Source organism: Caretta caretta, chromosome 2, assembly GCF_965140235.1.
Source record: "Caretta caretta isolate rCarCar2 chromosome 2, rCarCar1.hap1, whole genome shotgun sequence".
In the NCBI taxonomy this organism is placed as follows: domain Eukaryota; kingdom Metazoa; phylum Chordata; order Testudines; family Cheloniidae; genus Caretta; species Caretta caretta.
This window is the reverse complement of record NC_134207.1, coordinates 183708892-183730309: the sequence shown is the minus strand read 5'-3', so window position 1 is coordinate 183730309 and position 21418 is coordinate 183708892. Positions and strand designations below refer to the sequence as shown.

The 21418-nt window shown below is 41.3% G+C and overlaps 1 protein-coding gene across 3 annotated transcripts in view; it reads left to right on the top strand.

Moving 5' to 3' along the window:
- The window catches only part of ITGA9 (integrin subunit alpha 9), a 310728-nt gene that overhangs the window by 57386 nt on the left and 231924 nt on the right, over positions 1–21418 (top strand). For all 3 annotated transcript variants that reach the window (XM_048839011.2, XM_048839010.2, XM_048839009.2), the window contains exons 9-14: positions 2949–3086; positions 6012–6117; positions 7361–7455; positions 10586–10676; positions 11227–11272; positions 15340–15494. In XM_048839011.2, the coding sequence (XP_048694968.1) occupies positions 2949–3086; positions 6012–6117; positions 7361–7455; positions 10586–10676; positions 11227–11272; positions 15340–15494 (631 nt within the window). The remainder of the gene's footprint in view (positions 1–2948; positions 3087–6011; positions 6118–7360; positions 7456–10585; positions 10677–11226; positions 11273–15339; positions 15495–21418) is intronic.

The window sequence follows — 21418 nt, the reverse complement described above, 5'->3', positions numbered from 1 at the left end:
TTTCCTCCAGTGCATTTTCTTGTGTTTCTTCTAGTCTACTTCTAAATGTCCCTAGTGATGGTGCTTCCATCAGTTCTCTTGAAAAACTATTCCTGAGCTTAACACATAGAACTATCAGGAAGTGTTTTGGATACTCAGCCAAAACTTTTCCTTTCTTAATTTCATCTCACTATTCCCATTTATAAATACCATTAATAATTCTGCACCTCTTTAGTGCTTATATCCTTCAAGTATTTGTAGATTGTCATGTGCCCCATCCTTCCATTTTCTGTAAAATCTGAGCCATAATTTATTAAAAACCAAACATGCCTGCCTGTCTCTTTCCATAGTGAAATGTAATTTGATGTGCAGTGTTCACTTAATGAGTATTGCTGGAAGCTAACTCAAACCAAACGCTGTTTTAGCAACAAAGGTATGAGTTCGTGCCTCTCGTGTCCCATGCACGCTTAACATAATACACAGGCAGTTTTTCCCCTCCCCTCTTTTTGTAGAGGAAAAAGGTTGGGAAATCAAATATGGAAAAGGGTTAATGCAGCCCTGTGATTACAAATAAAAACACAGGCAGAAACGCAAGGTTCTCACAGTAACATGAACTCACCCACGTTGCACAATTGGGTAAATAACGGCCTTTTCCTTAAAGCTGCCTGAATGCATAGTGACATGTTTTTCATAACTCTAACTCGCTGCCCATGAGAATTTTGTTTTAAAACATTACTGGCTTTTAAAAAAATAAACAACAAAAATCCACAAGGGGAATTCAACTACAAAATAACGAGAGAGTAAAGGTCTGGCTTTGAGCCCACATAGACACAAAAATCAGAGTTACACGCTGAAATGCTATCCTGAGCTCACCCCGCTGTCCTTATGGCTTCCAGGCAGTTTGTGGAATCTTGTAATGTAATGTTTCAGAGTAGCAGCCATGTTAGTCTGTATCCGCAGGAAGAACAGGAGTACTTGTGGCTCCTTAGAGACTAAAATTTATTAGAGCATAAGCTTTCCTTTGTATGGCAACTTCCACCTTCTCTGTATGTATATATACATATCTTCTTACTATATGTTCCATTCTATGTATCTGATGAAGTGGGCTGTAGCCCACGAAAGCTTATGCTCAAATACATTTGTCAGTCTCTAAGGTGCCACAAGTACTCCTGTTCTTTTTGTAGATGTAACGTTACATTCTCAACTTGAACACCAGAACGGCTGTTGCCTGTTTCCCATCATCCCTACGGGTATATCTGCATGGCAGCTGGGAGCGTGCTTCCCAGCGCGGGTAGACAGGCATGTGCTCGTTCTGCTCAAATGCGCTAAAAGGGGCAGCGGGGCTGCTGCGCTTCGGGCAGGTTTTGTAGTTGGGTGGCTAGGCTGAGTCATCACCCTTGCCACCATGGCCATGCTGCTGTTTTTAGCATGTTAGCTTCAGCAGTGCCAGCATGAGTCTGGGTATCTGTGCTGGGAAGCATGCTCCCAACAGCTGTATGGATATACCCTAATAGGCTGGCCAGAGCTCTGTTTTATTCACCTGTCAAGGCCTAAATGTGGGACTCAGTGTGTGTAGCAAATGTAATATGCTGTGGGAGTTGTACTTAAAAAAAAAAAAGTTTAAGTTTGTAACCTCAGTTTCATGCTTCTCCATTTCTGATGTAAACAACTGTCAACAATTAAACTGAGGGGTGACCTGATTAATATGGAAAGCAGATGGTTTTTGGGCTAAAATGTGTGATGTCTGTCAAAATGAGACATTTGAGAGCTATGCGCTAGTGTGTGTGTGTAGTCCATCGGTTTGCCGATGATGTTTTCATGCTCTCTCTCTTTGTGGATTCTGGAGGGACTCTGAAGTCCAAAGCGTGACACGTGTGCTCATGAGCAGATTGGGCAGACCGTCACTGGTGAGAGTCTTGGTCGCTATAGCAGCAGTATGTGCTAGTAGATGAGCTGTAACTATGCCCTGTGAAGTATGCACTGGTATATCTTGGCCAGTTGGGTGAATTCAAGACAGTGTCCGGTTTTGCCTTCAGTTTCCTTACTTGTGTTTTAAATCAAACCTCAAATGTGGTTTAAGGGTCTATTTGGGTGGTGATTAGTATTTAATGTTCTACAATAATAGGTATTTTAAATAGATCTGATAATACACCTAAGTCTTTTATTCTCTTTCCTAAATGTCTCACCTGATACCTTTCATTGCAGATAGAAATTGACTACACATTTAGGGCTTGATTCTGCATGAAACTCCCACTGAAACCAATGGGAGTTCTGTGTGGTAGGGATTGCAGACTTAGGGCCTTAGGCTGACTAGCTTGCAGTTGGAGGGCTGTAAGGGTATGTCAACTCGCATCTCATGAACTGGAAGTAACCTGTTGATGCAAATATAGCTGCTTGGCATGGAAATATCCTGCAGTCAGCCCACTACTTTTCTTTCTGATTGATGGTGAGAAATTTAAAAAGACTAGGAAAAAGATTTTCAAGAATGACAAGTGATTTTTGGGTGCCTCTATTTTTGGGGACTTCAGCTTGAGACAGCTTGAAAAGTGGCATGATTTTAGCAAGCGCTGAGCACCCACCCTCTGAAAATCAGGCCCCATTCAGTTGTGTGACATTGGGCCTCAAAAATCACTGGCCACATCTGAAAACCTTGGGCCAGGCTGCTAATTCTCCTCTTCCTCATTTTAGATATTTGCCAAGCAAAAGCTGTTCTAAAGTAAGGCCGTTTAGTGCCTCTTTTAAGTATGTCTTGGAATGTGAGTTTTATTCCTTCTACAAACTGTCTGAGCTGATGCACAGTTATAATAAAGTACCTAATTCTTGCCAAAAAATTCCCTAAGGTTTCTCCTTAGGGCTGCTAGTGTGAGATAAAGCAGCAAGTCATCACTTGATGTTAAAAAAACAAAAATGATTTCCTCCTGTGTGTGGGCAGATACTGAATGCTTTGTTGTGACTCGGCTTGGTTACAGATGGGCTCTTACTTTGGCTCCTCCTTATGTGCAGTTGATCTGAACTCGGATGGACTTTCAGACCTGCTGGTTGGAGCACCCATGTTTTCTGAGATCAGGGATGAGGGTCAAGTCACAGTCTATATCAACAGAGGAAATGTGAGTATGCAAAGTGGATGAGCATGTGGAGAGGGTGGGTCAGCCCTGCTGTGGTTTACCAAGAAATTTGGTGTCTTACATTCATGGTATGTGTATGTTTCCAACAAAACATGAAGCCAGGCAAAAATCATCTGGTACCATGGTTTTTTTTTTTTTTTTTTACAAACTCAGGAGTCAGTTCCTGGTCATGAAAATGTTGTGAATCTTTTGAGGAAGCTTGGGAAAATTTCTGGTTTTATGTTGAAACTTGGTGGTATTGGTGGATTTCCATGCTTTTGATGTCAAAACCAACTGAAAATCAGCTGCTTTGACCAGAGTTATTCTTTGTGTTTTGGATGGTCGTTCAAACCCACAACTCAAAACAAAACACCAGGGATTTGAGAATCCATGTGAAGAGAAACTAATGAATAGATTTGTGTTATTATTTGGTGCTATTTATTGAAAGCCTACAGTGGAAAGCCCCTTCAACGGAAACCACTGAATTTCACATTGCACAACTGTAGTCTTGTGATATTCTGAACTTTGACTTTCTGGAGTAGCAAAGAAGATAAGTACACAGTGTTTAAAGAAAAGTAAAGCGCATATATTTTTTCAGGGAAAATGTATTTATAAAAGTGCCTTTTCAAACTGACTCTAAGAATTGAGCTATATTTTTTACATATAGGTCCCAATGTTCCTCCCTTTAAGTCAATGGGATATTTTTCATTGGATTCAACAGTAGCACTATTGGGTTCACATTAACTTCCTTTTTGTAACTTTAATAATATATTTTTGCTGGAAATTAAATGTACCCCCAAGTCCTATGGACTGTGTGAAAAACCAGACTTGCATTTGGGTTAATTCAGTTGTCAATTAACAATCCTTGAAATGAGCCCTGATTTTTTTTTCCACTTTGGTCTGCTGCTTATTCAATGTTTGGTTGCAGTAGTGCCTAGAGGTCAACCGCATTGGGATCCCACTGTGCTAGGTGCTGTCCAACCTAGAGTAAATGACAATCCCTGTCCCAAAGAGCTCATGGTGAAAAGGTGAATTATGTGTGTCTATAAATGATGTATTAAATAAAACAACTGGAGGTTCTATTAGCAGTTTCTCCTTCCTCCAACCTTGACTTCGTTGGGGCTTCCTACATGAAGTAAAGTTACATGAATAACTATTTGTAGGATTGGGATTTTTGTGGTATGGATGCCAGAACAACTCCACTTCATTTCAATTCTCTCACCCACACCACTCAGATGACACTTACACCATAAGAGATAACCCTGATGGCATGTAGAGTATTACTTTATAGCCCGAACATGTGGCATTATGATAGATTTGATACTTATATCTAACCACTGGCAGTGTGTGCTCTAAAGAAACAAGTAACATATACAGGCGTGCACGCTTTCTCTCTTCTCCCCCCGCCCCATTCTCTGTGTCCCAACTTCATCATGGAGGATTATTTTAATGTCAGCAGCTCCCTGCAGCCAAGAAAAAGACTGTATTCATGTACTGTTTTCATTCACAAAGGGGGAAATAAAAAAATCTGAACACTTGAGGTGGGCTCTTGAGGTTGGCTTGAGTAATTAAGGGGTTTTTTTCTTGTGGAAATGTTCCTTTCCTTTTGAGGATGCATTGCAAGAAATTAAAGCTCACTCAAATGAGGTTGGCTAGAAAGTGGGTGGGCATGAGTTGCCATCTGCTGGCATGTGAATGCAAAAGTCAGTTTGTTCTGGGCTTTCTCTCTCTCTCTTTCATTGACTCTAGCTGCCCTTTATTCTTCATTTTACATTCATCCATTCTTTCCCTTGCTCTCTAACATGCAAAGTCTACCCACTACCACTTTGGTATAACTTATGTCACTCAGGGATGTGAATGAACCACCCCCGTGAGCGGCATAAGTAACATCAATATAAGCACCGTAGTGAACAGCGCTGTCTCAACACAGTGACACAGCTACTGCCACTCTTGGGGGATGGAGTAATTAAGTCGACAGGAGAGCTCTCTCCTGTCGGCTTAGAGCGTCGGTATTCGCGCTAGAGTGTAGGCATAATTTAGGAGTTTTCAAACCCTGTGACACACATCCTGCAGTCTCTGCCCAGGGAAACCTCTGCTAAATTCGGTGGGCGCTTTGCCTGAGTAAATCCTGATTAAGGACTGCATTCTTTGATACAGTATGCCAACAGGACAAGAACTGAATAGTGTTGTTCAATGTATGGATAAACTTAGTGAGCCAAACAAGTCCTCTGGCTGTTGGCACATTGATTACATCATTCATATTAGTCCTTTTTCCTGGGTATAAAGAGACAAAAATTGGGATTCTCAAAAACAGTCAGTACAGCCCTAACCCCGCTTTCATTGAGTTCCAAGGGAGCAGATTTAGACCAAGGCTGAGCACTTTTGAAAATCCCGTGCAGAATTCCTAACCTTGTTCTTAAAAAAGATGAGGTAAGGTCATCACCGGGGGATTTTTGGAGCATAGAGAATTAATTAATATGTGATGTTTCTGTGTTCTTAAAAGCATTCTCTTCTTTCCCACTTCAGTTCTAAGTTCAGGGGAGTAGTTATCAGCTAGCATAGTCACTTAATTGGTGCCTGTTCCACCATAGTCATGAAAAATCCAGGGCTCTTCACATGAACTCACATATTCCTGTGGGTATTCCTGTAGAACATAGCTTCTTGAATTATGATATGTGACTAAGGAGTTTGGCCTGTGGTGTGTTCTGCCTAGTTCAAATCACTTTTGGGGTCAATTAGATTGATTGTGTTTAACTTTTTTGTTTTATATATCCAGGCAAGCTGCATTCACTGGGGCTTCTATAGCAGTTCAGAAGTCACACTGCAGTTCTGCCCCAGGTGTTTCCTGAGTTTCGTGTGTTCCGGCAGGGAGGCCCTGTAGCTTTCAACACTCTGTTTTCCTTAGCCTGTCCTATTTCCTGTTGCTAGGGAGTCCTGGAAGAGCAGCTTGTTCTGAACGGTGACAATGCCTACAATGCACACTTTGGGGAAAGCATGGCCACCCTAGGAGATATTGATGATGATGGATACCCAGGTCAGTGCATTTCCATTCTGCCATGTTGTTTCTAGCCAAGTCTGGCTTTTAAAAAAAAATTATTACAGGGACTTTATCATCAAATCCTATTTCAAATTAGAGGTGGAAGCATTATCATTCTAGTTCACATCGGAAAACTTTTCAAATAGATGGCCTGATTTGCCACAGCATTACTCCTTTGGAAATTATCTCTTCTGAAGACTGGAATAATGCTGTGGTGAATCAAGCTCTAGATGCCACTTTCTGGTAAAGCTGTTTTGACTAATTAAACCGAACATGGGTGTAACTCCCCTTGATTTCAACATGAGTTATACCTGGGTAACTTAGGGCAAAGTTGGGCATTTGGTCTATTTCCTTTCTGCTTTTTTTTAAATCCCATTGTATATGTCATTACTAATGACTCTTAGGCTGTCCCTAAACAAAAGGAAAACCACATTATCTTTTGTGTAACATTTTGCATCCTCTGTCTCAAGGCTATTCCCATCTCCCATTTATTGGCGTAACTGGGGCTTCTTATCAGAAAATACATTTAACATGTAGCTCTTAATGCCTCCTATTGTATATTCTATTTATTGTCAGTTGCCCCTGTAACCTACAGTCCAGTTTCTTTCATGGGCTGTCTTGTACGAGGTCATACACTGTGATAACAATAGGTGAGAATGGAGTGTTGACACCAGCAAGTTTGCCGCAGTGATTTCTGGCAGACTAAGGACTTCAAAAGGACTGGTTGGTTTAGCATGTGTGTCTGAATATACATCCTCCAAGACACTCAGCAGCCCTTTCGTTCCCCTCTGTGTTTGGAAAAACAACCCACTTGACCTAACTTGACTTTGGAAACTTGGTGTTTCAAACACTGTTGTCACAGTGCAGAGTGGTTGGCTTGTACTCCCTGGGCCAGTGGTGTCTTGATGTGCAATGCTGGTCCACCCAGGGCTGGTCAGATGAAAGGACTGTTAAATGCCTTTGGAGCAGGCTGGTGGGAATAAACACATTTTTATAACAAAGAGACATGTTTCTTCTTAGATGCCAAAATAGGTATAAATTAAAAAGGAATTTAATGAGCTGTTCGTTAAACTGGATAACTATTTGTAGCTAAGTGTGCACCAGTAATGGCATGATCCTCCTTCTTGTGATGAGTTGTTTCAGCCTGCAGCAGTGGGCTTCTGTAAACGGATGAAATGGGAAGAGTGGAAAGGGAAAGGACTGTGACATGTTTTCAGTTCACATTCTTTTACATATGCAGATGTCGCCATTGGTTCCCCTAAGGAGGATGACTACGTGGGAGCAGTGTATATCTACCATGGAGACTCAAGTGGCATTGTTCCGCAGTATTCTATGGTAACTTGTTGTTTGAGTCACTCTGTCAGGTCCTGCAGAAATGCGCCAAATGTATGGGTAAAGCATTGTGACAGGAAGCAGTAATCTCTCTGTTCACTACACCGTTTGATTCCCTCTTCTTCTGTAGCTGGTGTGTCTCTGTAGGTGTAGTCTGCATCAATTCAGACTCCATACCTGAGCCTAGTTAGGAGCTGAGACTTCAGCGTTCTATTTTGCACATAGTTTCTAATGACATTTGGCCCATCCTCTCTGGCCAGGCAAACAATTCCAGAATGGGTCAGCATGAGCCATTTTGTTTGAACCATGTTTAAATACAGTTCTCAGATGTAGCATCCTTTCCCATGTAGATGGAGTCTTGGGGAGAGGGTATTTCAGTGACAGCAGTCCTTGGAAAGGACAGACACAGGCACTGGAATGGCAGAGCAGATTTTTGCAGGGGGCGAGTGAGCAGAGTCTGACCCTGCTCTCTTCCCAGCAGGACCAGACTTAGCGAGAAGGAAAAGATTCTAGGGACTCCTTCTGCAGAAGCACACTTGGGTACTTTGAGGTACTCCTTCTCCCAGTAGGAGAAGGTGTCAGGAGAGCAGTCTTGAGGTTCCACTTTACCAAACCACCATGAAGTAAAAACTGCCTATGTATTCCATACAGGCAATGAAGTATTAAATATAATTCTAGGGTAATTTAGTCTTTGCATCTTGGGAATTAAGAAGATAAAATCCCATACATCCCATTAAAACATGCCCCATGGTCTTTAATATTTGTCTAGCAAGCTTTTGCAAAGGCAGATTTCGTGCCCCGTTCTCCCCCCCCCCCCCCCCCCGGCTATTTGAAGGTCTGATCTAAATATTTTTTGTTGCTGGGAGAGATCCTACATAGTAAACCAATTTAAGCAGAATAAAGGATTTAGTGGTTACAGTGGAGACTCTTTAATAGACTGTAAGGGATTAGTCCTTCTGCCTTTTACTGTATGTACAGTATGCATCGTTTTTACAAAGAGAGTTAAAACAGTTTTATGATACTTCTAAAATGTGATAATTTGTGGCATATATATGGCTCAGCTTTGCACTCTCTTCTCAACAATAGTTGCTGGAAGTGGGGATCTTCTCGTTTGGTAGGAGACTCTGGGCTTCTAATCGCCTGCATATCCAGATTGGAGTTTTTGTTTTTCATTTTTGAGGAAATTTAGTGCGTTAGAAAGACACATTGACAGTGCTGCAGATTGAAGTTCTTGCTCCTCCCCTCACACAGCAAAGTGGGCAAATACAGTACACCTGCCCCTCATTCCTGCCTGGGAGAGACCACTTCTAGAGGATTAAAAGACATCCATTGTTCTGTCCTGGTGCCCTTTTCCTTCCTTGGCCTCTCTTTTGAGGCTGCCAGTAAGGATACCAACTGTGGCAGTATTTTTAGAATGTATCCTAGTACCTATCCCAAAGGGACTAGACTGAAGCCACCAATTCATTTTTCATATGCCACCAAACAGCCATTAAATGCTTGCAACTTTTGTTCCTTACCTACCTGGCCTGGATTTGAACCCACCTCCTTGAGGTGAAAGGCTTTGTGTATCCTATTATCATGCCCCTGAGCCATCCAGAGGCCCTGGATTTCCTCCTTTAAACAAGCTCAGAGGGGAAGTGTCCCATATCATATAAATTTTCACCCTTTTCATTCCCTTTTCTACTTTAAATCATTATCTATATCTGTGCCTCACTCCCCCACAGCAAGTTTAGGGGTGGCTCTGAGCTAAAGCAGCTGAATTGGCTTGCAGCATAATGTATGTGCTAAATAAATACTGTCTGTCTTAGCTTCATGGCTTGCTGTTTTCATTCATGGCACTTAAAGGAGAACAGCATTATACCTCAGCATTTATACCATAATAGCCTGCAGATGTCTGTGGGATATCTGTAGGCAGAATTTACCACCCTATTAGGGACCTCCCAAAAACTTAATCACGTTCTATGATGTAAGTGTAATGTGAGGAACAAGTTTCTTCCAGTTGCCTAATGTTAACTGCCCTTGAGTGGGAAAGTTTAGCTCTGTTTGTTTTAAAGCATAGTTTACCCTTTAGAACTGGCCTTTAGGATCACAGGTTTGTTTTACAGGATCTCTTTTTTTGACTGCTGTATTGGTTTTGAATTTTCTCTTTTAATGAATTTCCTGCATGACGTTTTGACTACTATTAATGTTCTTGTATGGGCTGGACAAGGAAGTATTGTAGCCTGTAAAAGACCGTGAAGCACCACCAGCAACCCTGTTATAGGACTTTTCCATCTAACTTCTGTGATTGGACCCCTTTTTGAACTCGGATCTCCTTTCTTTTGCATCAGACTGTAATACACAGGAGCCTGTGGGCCATGTGGCTGGCTTGGAAGATGAGGTTTTAATATCTTGATTTGTTCCAGATAAAACATTTGCCTTTTTAACTATTTAAGGAAAGTTCCTGTGTGTTAATGATTTTTAAGAAACCCTCTGGGTTGGGGAGACAGAAATGAGATATGGCATCAGAGCTGGTACCAAATACTGTATGATAGCTCGTGGAAAAACAGAATTTCCAACTGCATATGGCAATGAATCGCCCTCATTTTGACCTTGAACACGTTGACAAACTCTTTTTTAGAGTAAGTGGTCATATTAGATTTGATGTTTCAATTAAATTAACCATACATTTTTTTAGTGATGCTCCATAAATCTCTTAATCATATGATTGCAGGTGATGGAAAAGGTTATGTGGAATACAAAATTAGACCCTGTCTTCTATAAATAATATATTTGATATGCTGTTCGTTTTGTGTGTGTGTCTGTCTATCTATCTATCTATCTATCTATCTATCTATCTATCTATCTATCTATCTATCTGATTTGTAATTTATGTATTATTTTAATCAACACTAACTTTTAACTCAAGTCAAGACCAGAAAACAATTTCTCACTTAAGAGATCATGGGATTTACACGTATGAATAGGGTTTGCAGGATCATGGTTTGTAAGGTCAGGTTCCAATAGTGCTTTGGTAGTAAAAGGGGGCCTCAATGTAAATGAGAATCGGGCCCTGAGAGAAGAGCCATAAAGTGGTGCTTTATATTAATTTTGATTCCTTTTGGTGATTCCACTTCTATACTATCTGTTGCAGAAACTGTCTGGGCAAACTATAAACCCAATGCTGCGGATGTTTGGCCAATCCATATCTGGAGGAGTTGATATGGATGGAAATGGTTATCCGGGTATGTTTACTATGATTATAACAACAATAAAAAAAGCAGCAGATAAATATAGCATATTAAGTAGTTTCCATATTGCTTACTAAAGCTCCTTCAGATCAGTAACAGGAAAGCTTACAGTGTGAAGTGTAGGTGTCTGTCTGTCTTCCTCACTCAGTGAAAGCTGCTGACATTATTAGTCTATCTCATAGACACCCCAGGTTCAGTTGTATGGGTTTAGAACCTATGATACAGGGCTGAGAAACAAAGTTGAGAATTTTAGCTTCCTAGGAAGAAGTTTCGTTTCTGTTTAATGGAAAAAAAATTGAGCTGAGATGATACAAAAAGAGAGAACTGGAGTGACCTGAAGAACCCAATTTTGCAGTCCCAGTGCAGGCAAAACAAACGTGATGTATTGATTGGCAGAACTAAGTTGGGAATGGGGAAATATTTTATTTATTCGTACATATTTTACAACTGAAAAACTGTCATGAATAAACAGACTACAAGGATTTGGTTTCTGTGTCCTTCAAATGCCATTGTAACAATAAAAGTTATGAAACTTTGTTTTCAGATGTGACCATTGGGGCCTTCATGTCAGACAATGTGGTGCTTCTAAGGTGAGATCAATTTCTTCCATTTGTATGATGTTTTTCTGGTTCCTGTTTATTGGTTATGTGGTTTCTCAGTCTTCCTACAATAATTTTTCTTTTCTTTTTCATTATGGTCAGAAGAAACAAGTTAGATTATTTTGTATACTGTACCCACTAGGTGTGCATGGTACCTTACAGAATAAATAAAAGATGGGACCCAACCCTAAAGAACTTATCTAATTTAGACACACAGCAAGGGATGCCAAATAAAAAGATGGGTGTTGGTAGTTTGGGGTGAGTAAGGGTTATAGAAATAACAGATTGAGATGTGCTTTTGTTATCACTGATATAGACACCTCACGGATTCCTTTATGGAAAGATAATTGAGTTGTTTATATAGTCACTTGAATTTGTGTGGATTTTTTTTTTGTTTTTATCTGTACAAATATTGTTTGATTTAAGGAAACAAAAATTGTGGCAAGAGGGCAGCAATGGATGGTGTAGGAATGTAGCTCAGTGTTGGAAGTTTAGAGGGAAAGAAGTGAGCCTGGAAGGATTTGAAGAAGAGTGAAGTTGCAATGCAAGCAGGATCTGGACAGCTATTTTGAGATGTGCAGGTGCCATGGAGTTGCTTGTTGGTGGTGGAGATCAGGGAAGCAACAAGGTGTGACAAATTGGAAGAGTGAAGAGGATGTAGTGGGGCTAGAATAGTGAGGCATAGGCAGGGCAGAACTTTGAAGGTAAGGATGAGGAATTTGAACTTTATGTGGCAGGAGACTGGAAGTCACTGCAAGGACTCAAGGAGGGTATTGAAACAGTTAGAGAGACAGGTGAGGAAGATGTTTTTTTTCTGCATTTTGTTGGGTAGACTTTGAGGGGCAGCAAGTGAATATCAGGCAGCCACAGAGGAGGAGGAGGTGGTGGGGTTATAGTCAAGATGATAAATGACCTGTGCAATGGCTAAAGCTCATGTGGCACAATGTTGAGTGCTGCTAATATAGGTGTCTATCAAATCTCCAAAATCATGTTACTAAATATGGAATATGATACCTCTAATATGGCATTAGAAAAGAGATCAAGAGGCTACATCAAGAGGTTAGATTGCTGCAATTTACTGTTCTTTGGGCTGCCCTTGAGAACTCTGGGTTCTGCTACTGACTTGCTGTGTGACCTTGGGCCACTCACCTGAACTTTCATGTCTGTTTTCACATCTATAAATGGGGTTCATGATACTTACATACAGTAGCTCACAGGGATGTAGTGCAGCTTAATTAATTTTTTGCAGAGTACTTTGACTTTCTCAGATGAAAGGCGCCCTTGGAAGAGGAAATTTTTACTTTTATGCTGATTTATATTTTGGGCTATTTTTGCTAATAACTACATTCTGAATAAACAGTCTAATGTTTAATAAAACAACAGTGTCAAGAACTGGATGGAACAGTCATTTGAAGCTTTTGTGGAATGGTCATTTTAATAGAAGAAATATGGGGCTGGAGAAATAATTAAGAGTTGTGGAATGAGTCTATCCCCCAATGTATCCTTTTAGATACAGGAAAGCCCTGTTTCTGTTCAGTAGAAAAAATCCTGTTGACTTCATGGTGCAGGTGCTGTGTTCTTTGAGAAACATTAATATTCTGTTGTTACTCAGACAAACAGAGGAAGCCACTAGCTTTTTCATCAAATGTTGTGAAACATCAACAGATGGAATCTCTGAGCTCTGTTCCTCAGATATAACTTGAAAAGGAAATAAAGGTGCAAACGCTTATGCTGCTTTAGTGTTGTTGTGAAGAGATAAACGGGATATAAGAACCACATGGGCCTAGAACCAGGGATTGCAGGTTTTAAGGCAGGTGCCTTGTTGCCACCACAGGCCCAGCATGTTTGCCATCAAGAGGACCTGAGAGACTAAGCCCTGCAGGAAGTTCTACTCTAAGGGGCATGTGCAACAGCCCTCTGTGATTCTCTTGGTTGGGTGGCACTCCACCTATAAACCAGGGAGCCATTTCAGGGAGTTGACTGAAAAATGCAGACCTCCAGTGTGTGTCTGCCTTAGACGTCACTTTCTGTGTCTTGCCTTGATTCCAGACTCCTGGCTTTTGGCCTAGGCTGGGCTCCCAACCCTGATCTTGGTTTACTGTCTCTGACTTAAGATCATTGCTGATTATGGTGAAAGACACTGGCCTGGCCCATCCCCAATTCTTGCCTCATGTTCTCAATTTGGTAACAGACTCTGAGTTTGTAGTTTTGACCTGGCCTGGCCCCAGATTGATCTCTGACCTTCAGATCCAATACTGAGCAGCTCACTCCATGTCCACAGGCCACACACGAGCCAGTCCCGATGGTGGAAGATTTCTTGTGACATCACCAAGAAAATATACATACTGTAGCAACCTGAATCCAATCACTGAATTGGTGCCTGTTTATTTCTTTAGAGATTAGTGCATTATGGACTAATCATGTGTCTAGGCTAACTAATTACAGCTACTGCCAGTCAGGGAGTGTGCTGTGCTTGCCGTTTGGATTCAGATTAGGGTAAAGGAAAATACTTTTTTCCCCAGTAGTTCTTGTAAATTCTTTTGGCCAAAACCAATATATGTCTTGCCAAATGATATTAAAAAGCTTTTGTGGAAGCCACTTTGATTTGGGGCTGATGATGGTGCCTCTGTGTGTGCATTGCAACTTGATATATACCCATTAAAAAGGCTAATTTGAAAGATATCATGCAGTGCATAGCTTTCAAAATAGTATGTTTAGGTAAATATACAAGTTAATCTATTTTACCCCCTCCCCAAGCATCTGAGTGCAGGCACTTCCATGATGTGAGATGATCCTGGGAAGTTTGCTCTTTCCTCTTTTCTATGGATACCAAACTCCCATTATTAGTTTTAGATACTGTTAAGAGAGACTGAGTTGCCATCAAAGACTGAGTTGCTCGCGTTGATAAGTGCCTATAACCACTAGCACAAACCACAGCCCCCAAATGTAAATGGCTTGTAGAGTGAGTCCTAATGTTGTCTGCTCCTATGCAGTGCGTGGCTCCTGAGCCCACCTTAGAACTGAATCTGCTGTTCGCTGCACATTTTTGGAGTGTGTGGGAGGTTTATTACTTGAGTTACCTTTGGAATAATGTATTCGTACTTAAGAGCTGCAGAACTGAAAGCACTAAGAATAACAGTTCATGCGTATTGGGCTCTGATCCTGCATTGAAACTGATTTTCATTGCAGGACTGGGGCCTTCATTTCTTAACCCCTTGCTCCAAGCCTTCTGCACTTACTGGGTCACGTGGCACAGAAAACCAATACCTCGCCCTCATGGCCCTGTGATTGAGGCATGACTCTGGCTGAACTCTTCTTCAACCTGAAATAACCATAGCAACAGCCCAGGTCATAGGCTGCAAAAGTGGAAAGCTGTCATTCGTAACACACGGGGAACTGTCGGAACTTAATTCAGTGAAGTCAAAGGAGGACTGTAAATTGCCAGTGCATGGCATGGGAGAATTAGCTGAACATTTCCCCACCCTCCATGGTGGGAGTGTAATGCACCTAACGCATCTGGCACTACTAAGAAAAATTACCCCACCTTTGTTTTTCCTCAAGTTTAGCTTAATGAATGCTGCTGCTAGAGCATTATATGGAACATTAGTCTTTGCTTACCCTTTCCTCCTGGCCCCAGGCCGTTTTCTCTTCTGAGCTCCCTAGCCAGTGAACATGCCTAAGTGAGGTTATTGTCTTCGGTCTCTAATGCGCTAATCTCATTACCCTCCCCTCTCATCATGAAGTCTCTAATACACCTTTGACTAGAGATTATTTATTATTGGTCACATCTGGTCATGCATGGTGTGCTCAAATATTGGAAGTACAGTTTATCAACAAAAATCTGATATCTCACTTCAGCCACTGATATAGTAGGATATGGGTCTCCCTTGCTGGCTGAGGGAAGTGCTAGAAGAACGCCAAATCTGTTCTAAGGTTCACAGTGTTGTTTTTTAATGTCTACTTGATACCAAGTGTTTACCAATTTTGCTTTATTTTCATCTGGTTGAGAAACATCCCTCTGAAGCCAAACTAAATTATACTTCTTCATTGGTCTCCAGATCTAGACCTGTCATTACAATGGACCTCTCCATTTTCCTGCCAGCTTCCATCAATATCACAGCTCCCCAGTGCCATGATGGCTTGCAGCAGGTGAACTGCCTCAATGTCACAGTCTGCTTTCTTTTCAACGGCAAACGTGTTCCAGGAGAAATAGGTAATGTGTGTCCATAAAATGGTTCTCATGCCATATGTAACTCTAGAGAAGGCTGGGTTTTAGTGATACATGAGGCGTGCTTAAAGGATTCCTCAGTTTAATTGCTGACACCAATTGCTGCTTTGGGCAAATAATTTACAGTGTCTCAGTTTATTCATCTATGCAATGGGTATAAAATAAAAATTCTTACTCTACTAACAAGGATATTTTCAAGCTTCTTTAATATTTATAAAGAGCTTTGAGAATCTTGGATGAAAGGAACTGTGTAAGTACAAAGCAGTATTATGATCATGTTGAAATATTACATATATCTATTATATAATAGGTACATATAATGCTTTGTGTGTGTGTGTGTATGTATGTATGTATGTATGCATAAATAATATAATGCTGTGGTATAGAGTTTGGACTCGATCATGCCATTTTGGCACTGTCCAGCACCGGAAATGGTGTGGAGCTGTGCTGCTCCAGAGGGAGCAACTTTTATAGGGCATATTCATATTTGTAGCATATTCTCCTATGTGCCTGGCCAGCAGAAAGAGGGGGCAAGCCATAGCTCCACCTATTCCCTGCCCTCTTTGAAGTACCTTTGGAGTGCCTGTGCTTCCCTGACTGTACAAAGTGAAATTCTTCTTGGACCTTATGTGGGCCACACAAGGGGCGGACGGACTCTTTATTCCCTCCCCTGTACTGTGCACACGTAAGAAGCAGCTGCTAGCCACTAGGGCTAGCCAGGATCTACCCCATTATCACCTGAGTCTGGGATAGTTAAACTTCTCAAAGAGAACAAAATTGCTCAAAGCTTAATCTCTTTTTGGGTTCTAAGGCCAGGGTTCAAGGCTAGGATTTGTATGGCTGAACCTTTCCCTTTCTTAAGAGTTCTTGCAAAATCCCACAGATTAATGTATAGTTCAGCAAAGCACTTTTATCCAGATAGGATAACTCTGGTTGATCCAAAAATGTTAATTCCCATTTTAATTCCCATTTTCTATTTTAGGGTAAAGTTTTTAAAAGGGCCTAAGTCCCATTTTCAAAAGTGACTGTAAGCACCTTGTGGCCTAAATCTCATTGGCTTTCTTAGCCTCCTGAGTGTCAAAGATCGCTTTTGAAAATAGGCCTTTGGCCCTTTTGAAAACTTTACCTTGGTTCTCTGTTTGTATAGCTCTACCAGGTGTTAAGAAACAAACTTCCCTTTCTCATTCAAGTGCATTCTCATATTTCTGGAGGGAACTAATCTTCTTGCAGCATACCACAGATGAGAGCAAGTTTAATTTCCCTGAATTATGATACAAACCATACCCTGTTGTAACTTACTGCAGTTAAAAGAACATTTGAATACTTTTGGCAAATGTTACCCATCCCCTAGTAGAGTTCTTTGTTAAGTAGATAATGATAACTCTCAGACATTGTCTTTTTAGACAATGCATCTAATCGAAGCAATTTGTTAGAAAAACATAGCCAGCATTATCTAACTGTGTAAAAACTTCTTGGGATACAATTTGGACACACTGCCTCAAATAAGCATTTAATTTAGCTTATACAAAACAATGCATTTTAATTTCTTACAGGTTTCCTAGTAACAATATTTGGGAGGGGGCTAGTGGTAATGTGACACCTCTCACATAACTGGTTAAATCTTAGAGAAGGGGTTAATTAATACCAAAAACTGCTTCAGCTAAATATGTTTAGATTCAAAAGTCTTTCGACCCAATTTATGCATTAAAACATATATATGGGAGATGAGTTAATGTGTACAGCACCTAACACAATGGGGTCCTGGTCTATGACTAGCGTTCCTAAGCGCTGTGGTGATACAGATAGAAAATAATTATATTATGTATCGGAGCCTCATGGGCAAGGTTTTCAAAAGGGACTAATGATTTTGGGGTGTCTCAGTTTTAGATGTCTTTAAAGGAAGATATACAGGAAGTTGGTGCTCAGCACTTTTTGAAAGTCAGACCCCTATAGGACATCTGAAGTTGGGCACTCAGAATCACTGGTCTGTTTTGAAAATTGTGGTCGTTGTACTTATCTCATGCTGTCTAGAGTGGCTCACAACCGTGAATGCTTACTTCAGGGCAGACGGTCAAAACCAAGGCAGATACCCCAAACTGGTGGTGTGTTCTATCATTACATTTCACCAAGCCAGTAACAAATGTGAACTCCTGGACCACTGTAACAGCCTCGAGAGTGTAAGGGGACTGTCTAAAACTATCTTACAAGCTGGACTTAATGATAAATGGTCATTTACATAAAAAATCACAAAATATTCAGGTTGCTTCCGGTCCCAAGAGGTCAGTCACTTACCCCAGATCAGTTGGTACCTTGGATCTTACACTAAAGACCATGTCTGTAGCCAGTCCCGTAAGAAACGATCTAACGTTTAGTAACTAGGAAAAATGAGTTGTTTACAGGTTAAAGCAAACATACATACACACAAATGAGTTACCATCTCCGATTCCTACAGATGACAGAGATGTGGTAATCTATCAATTCAAAAATGTCTTTCAGGGCAGATCCAGGGGTAGCCCAAGGGGATCTCTGCCTTCATTTAATGTCTCTGGCCCTGTGAGAGTTCAAACCACAAAGAGATGAAAAATCTTCATGTTAACTGCTTTTATTTCCCTCTTCCAGCATTCAAATCGATGAGACAAGGCCTTCTGCACATAATTCTCCGTGGGTCGATGGGGCAATGAACAAAGTGTTTGTTTTATGGCCGACTTAATTTTTGATAGTTCTCCTGAGTGAGTGGGGCAATTCCCGTGCTTGGGTTCACAAATTCAGAAGAAACATTTTCACAGTTATAAAGCAAAGCTTACATGTTTTCTTTTAGCATGGAGTACAGATTAACTGAGTGAAATTAATGCATGTAGCAGCTTACAAGCATTTCATAATGTAAACACTAAATGCATTCTTATAAGACTAATACCTCTTTTGAACAAAACTAACATAGCTAGTTGGGTTTCCAGCTATGGGTTTGTCAGGTCTGAGCTAATGCCTATAGCTTTGGCTAGAGCTGCCACTTGGTTTACCAGCGTCACATCTGCATGCCACAGTTTTACAAGTCTGTCCTGAACATGCTGTCACTATCCTATTCTTTCTATTATAAACTCATCTCTAAAATGTTTATTTTAATGTATTGCTATTTAATTCAGTGACCCATAAAGAAAATCTGTCTCCAACTTAATTGGATTGGTCAAAGAAATTTTAAATATGGACCTTTTTCTCCCCGTTTTTTCCAGCACTATCTGCAGGACTACTAGGACTTTCACAGCTATTTGTAGACCAGTGTTTATTTCCACAGTGTGCTGTCTCATTCGCAGAGTACAAATCCCATCTATTTTATGGGCACTTTGTGCAGACTGAAATCTTCAGCGTCTTTTTCAGCTGAAGTAGTTAGGGCTGAGTTAAAGAGGCATAGGATAGTGAAATGTGTTGCTTTGCATGGTGGGGCAGTCATTGTCTGACCTTTCTCTTTGCTGCAGCATGCGCTAGAAGGCTAGGTGGTTGGTTGTATTTCATACCCAGACAAAACATTACCTCACAGGGTTTTGGATGGTCAGAAATAGGAAACTTTTTTTAGTTATTTGTTTTTCATAAATCCCAGTGTTTGCTTGAGGCTCTTCCTCGCTTCCCTCGTTGTGACCAGAAAGCTGCTTCAGGCATGGCTTTGGTGTTCCATCTTCCAGTGCGTTTTGGGGCCTCCGTTTTTTCTATATAGTCGTGAGCAATTCCGCATTCGATAGTAGCTACCGTTGCTTTCCTTATTACCCAGGTGACAGAGAAAGGGAACAGTTTTCTTTGGGAAGTAAGGGCAATATTACTGCATACATTGTTAAAAGGGGAGGAGCGTAAAGAATTGGCAGATATCTGATTCCCCCTTTTTGGGTTTGCCTTATCTAGTCTAGAAAAAGGTTGAGTTTAGGTCCTACCAAAGGCAGGTTTACACAACAGAAGTATATTGCTATAACTACATCCCTCAGGGGTGTGAAAAATCCACCCCCCTGAGCGACATAGTTATACTGACCTAACCCCCAGTGTAGAAAGTGCTATGTCGACAGGAGGTGGATTAAGTATGCTGTAGTGCTGTATGACAGGTTTCAGAGTAACAGCCATGTTAGTCTGTATTCGCAAAAAGAAAAGGAGTACTTGTGGCACCTTAGAGACTAACCAATTTATTTGAGCATAAGCTTTCGTGAGCTACAGCTCACTTCATCGGATGCATACTGTGGAAAGTATAGAAGATCTTTTTATATACACAAAGCATGAAAAAATGGGTGTTTACCACTACAGAAGGTTTTCTCTCCCTCCACCCCACTCTCCTGTTGGTAATAGTTTATCTAAAGTGATCACTCTCCTTACAATGTGTATGATAATCAAGGTGGGCCATTTCCAGCACAAATCCAGGGTTTAACAAGAACGTCTGGGGGAGGGGGGGTAGGAAAAAACAAGGGGAAATAGGTTACCTTGCATAATGACTTAGCCACTCCCAGTCTTTATTCAAGCCTAAGTTAATTGTATCCAATTTGCAAATGAATTCCAATTCAACAGTCTCTCGCTGGAGTCTGGTTTTGAAGTTTTTTTGTTGTAATATCGCAACTTTCATGTCTGTAATCGCGTGACCAGAGAGATTGAAGTGTTCCCCAACTGGTTTATGACTGTTATAATTCTTGACATCTGATTTATGTCCATTTATTCTTTTACGTAGAGACTGTCCAGTTTGACCAATGTACATGGCAGAGGGGCATTGCTGGCACATGATGGCATATATCACATTGGTGGATGTGCAGGTGAACGAGCCTCTGATAGTGTGGCTGATGTTATTAGGCCCTTTGATGGTGTCCCCTGAATAGATATGTGGGCACAGTTGGCAACGGGCTTTGTTGCAAGGATAGGTTCCTGGGTTAGTGGTTCTGTTGTGTGGTATGTGGTTGCTGGTGAGTATTTGCTTCAGGTTGGGGGGCTGTCTGTAGGCAAGGACTGGCCTGTCTCCCAAGATTTGTGAGAGTGTTGGGTCATCCTTCAGGATAGGTTGTAGATCCTTAATAGAGGGGTTTTAGTTGGGGGCTGAAGGTGACGGCTAGTGGCGTTCTGTTATTTTCTTTGTTAGGCCTGTCCTGTAGTAGGTGACTTCTGGGAACTCTTCTGGCTCTATCAATCTGTTTCTTCACTTCCGCAGGTGGGTACTGTAGTTGTAAGAATGCTTGATAGAGATCTTGTAGGTGTTTGTCTCTGTCTGAGGGGTTGGAGCAAATGCGGTTGTATTGCAGAGCTTGGCTGTAGACAATGGATCATGTGGTGTGGTCAGGGTGAAAGCTGGAGGCATGTAGGTAGGAATAGTGGTCAGTAGGTTTCCGGTATAGGGTGGTGTTTATGTGACCATCGTTTATTAGCACTGTAGTGTCCAGGATGTGGATCTCTTGTGTGGACTGGACCAGGCTGAGGTTGATGGTGGGATGGAAATTGTTGAAATCATGGTGGAATTCCTCAAGGGCTTCTTTTCCATGGGTCCAGATGATGAAGATGTCATCAATATAGAGCAAGTAGAGTAGGGGCATTAGGGGACGAGAGCTGAGGAAGCGTAGTTCTAAGTCAGCCATAAAAATGTTGGCATACTGTGGGGCCATGCGGGTACCCATAGCAGTGCCGCTGATCTGAAGATATACATTGTCCCCAAATGTAAAATAGTTATGGGTAAGGACAAAGTCACAAAGTTCAGCCACCAGGTTAGCCGTGACATTATCGGGGATAGTGTTCTTGATGGCTTGTAGTCCATCTTTGTGTGGAATGTTGGTGTAGAGGGCTTCTACATCCATAGTGGCCAGGATGGTTTTATCAGTAAGATCACTGATGGATTTTAGTTTCCTCAGGAAGTCAGTGGTGTCTCGAAGGTAGCTGGGAGTGCTGGTAGCGTAGGGCCTGAG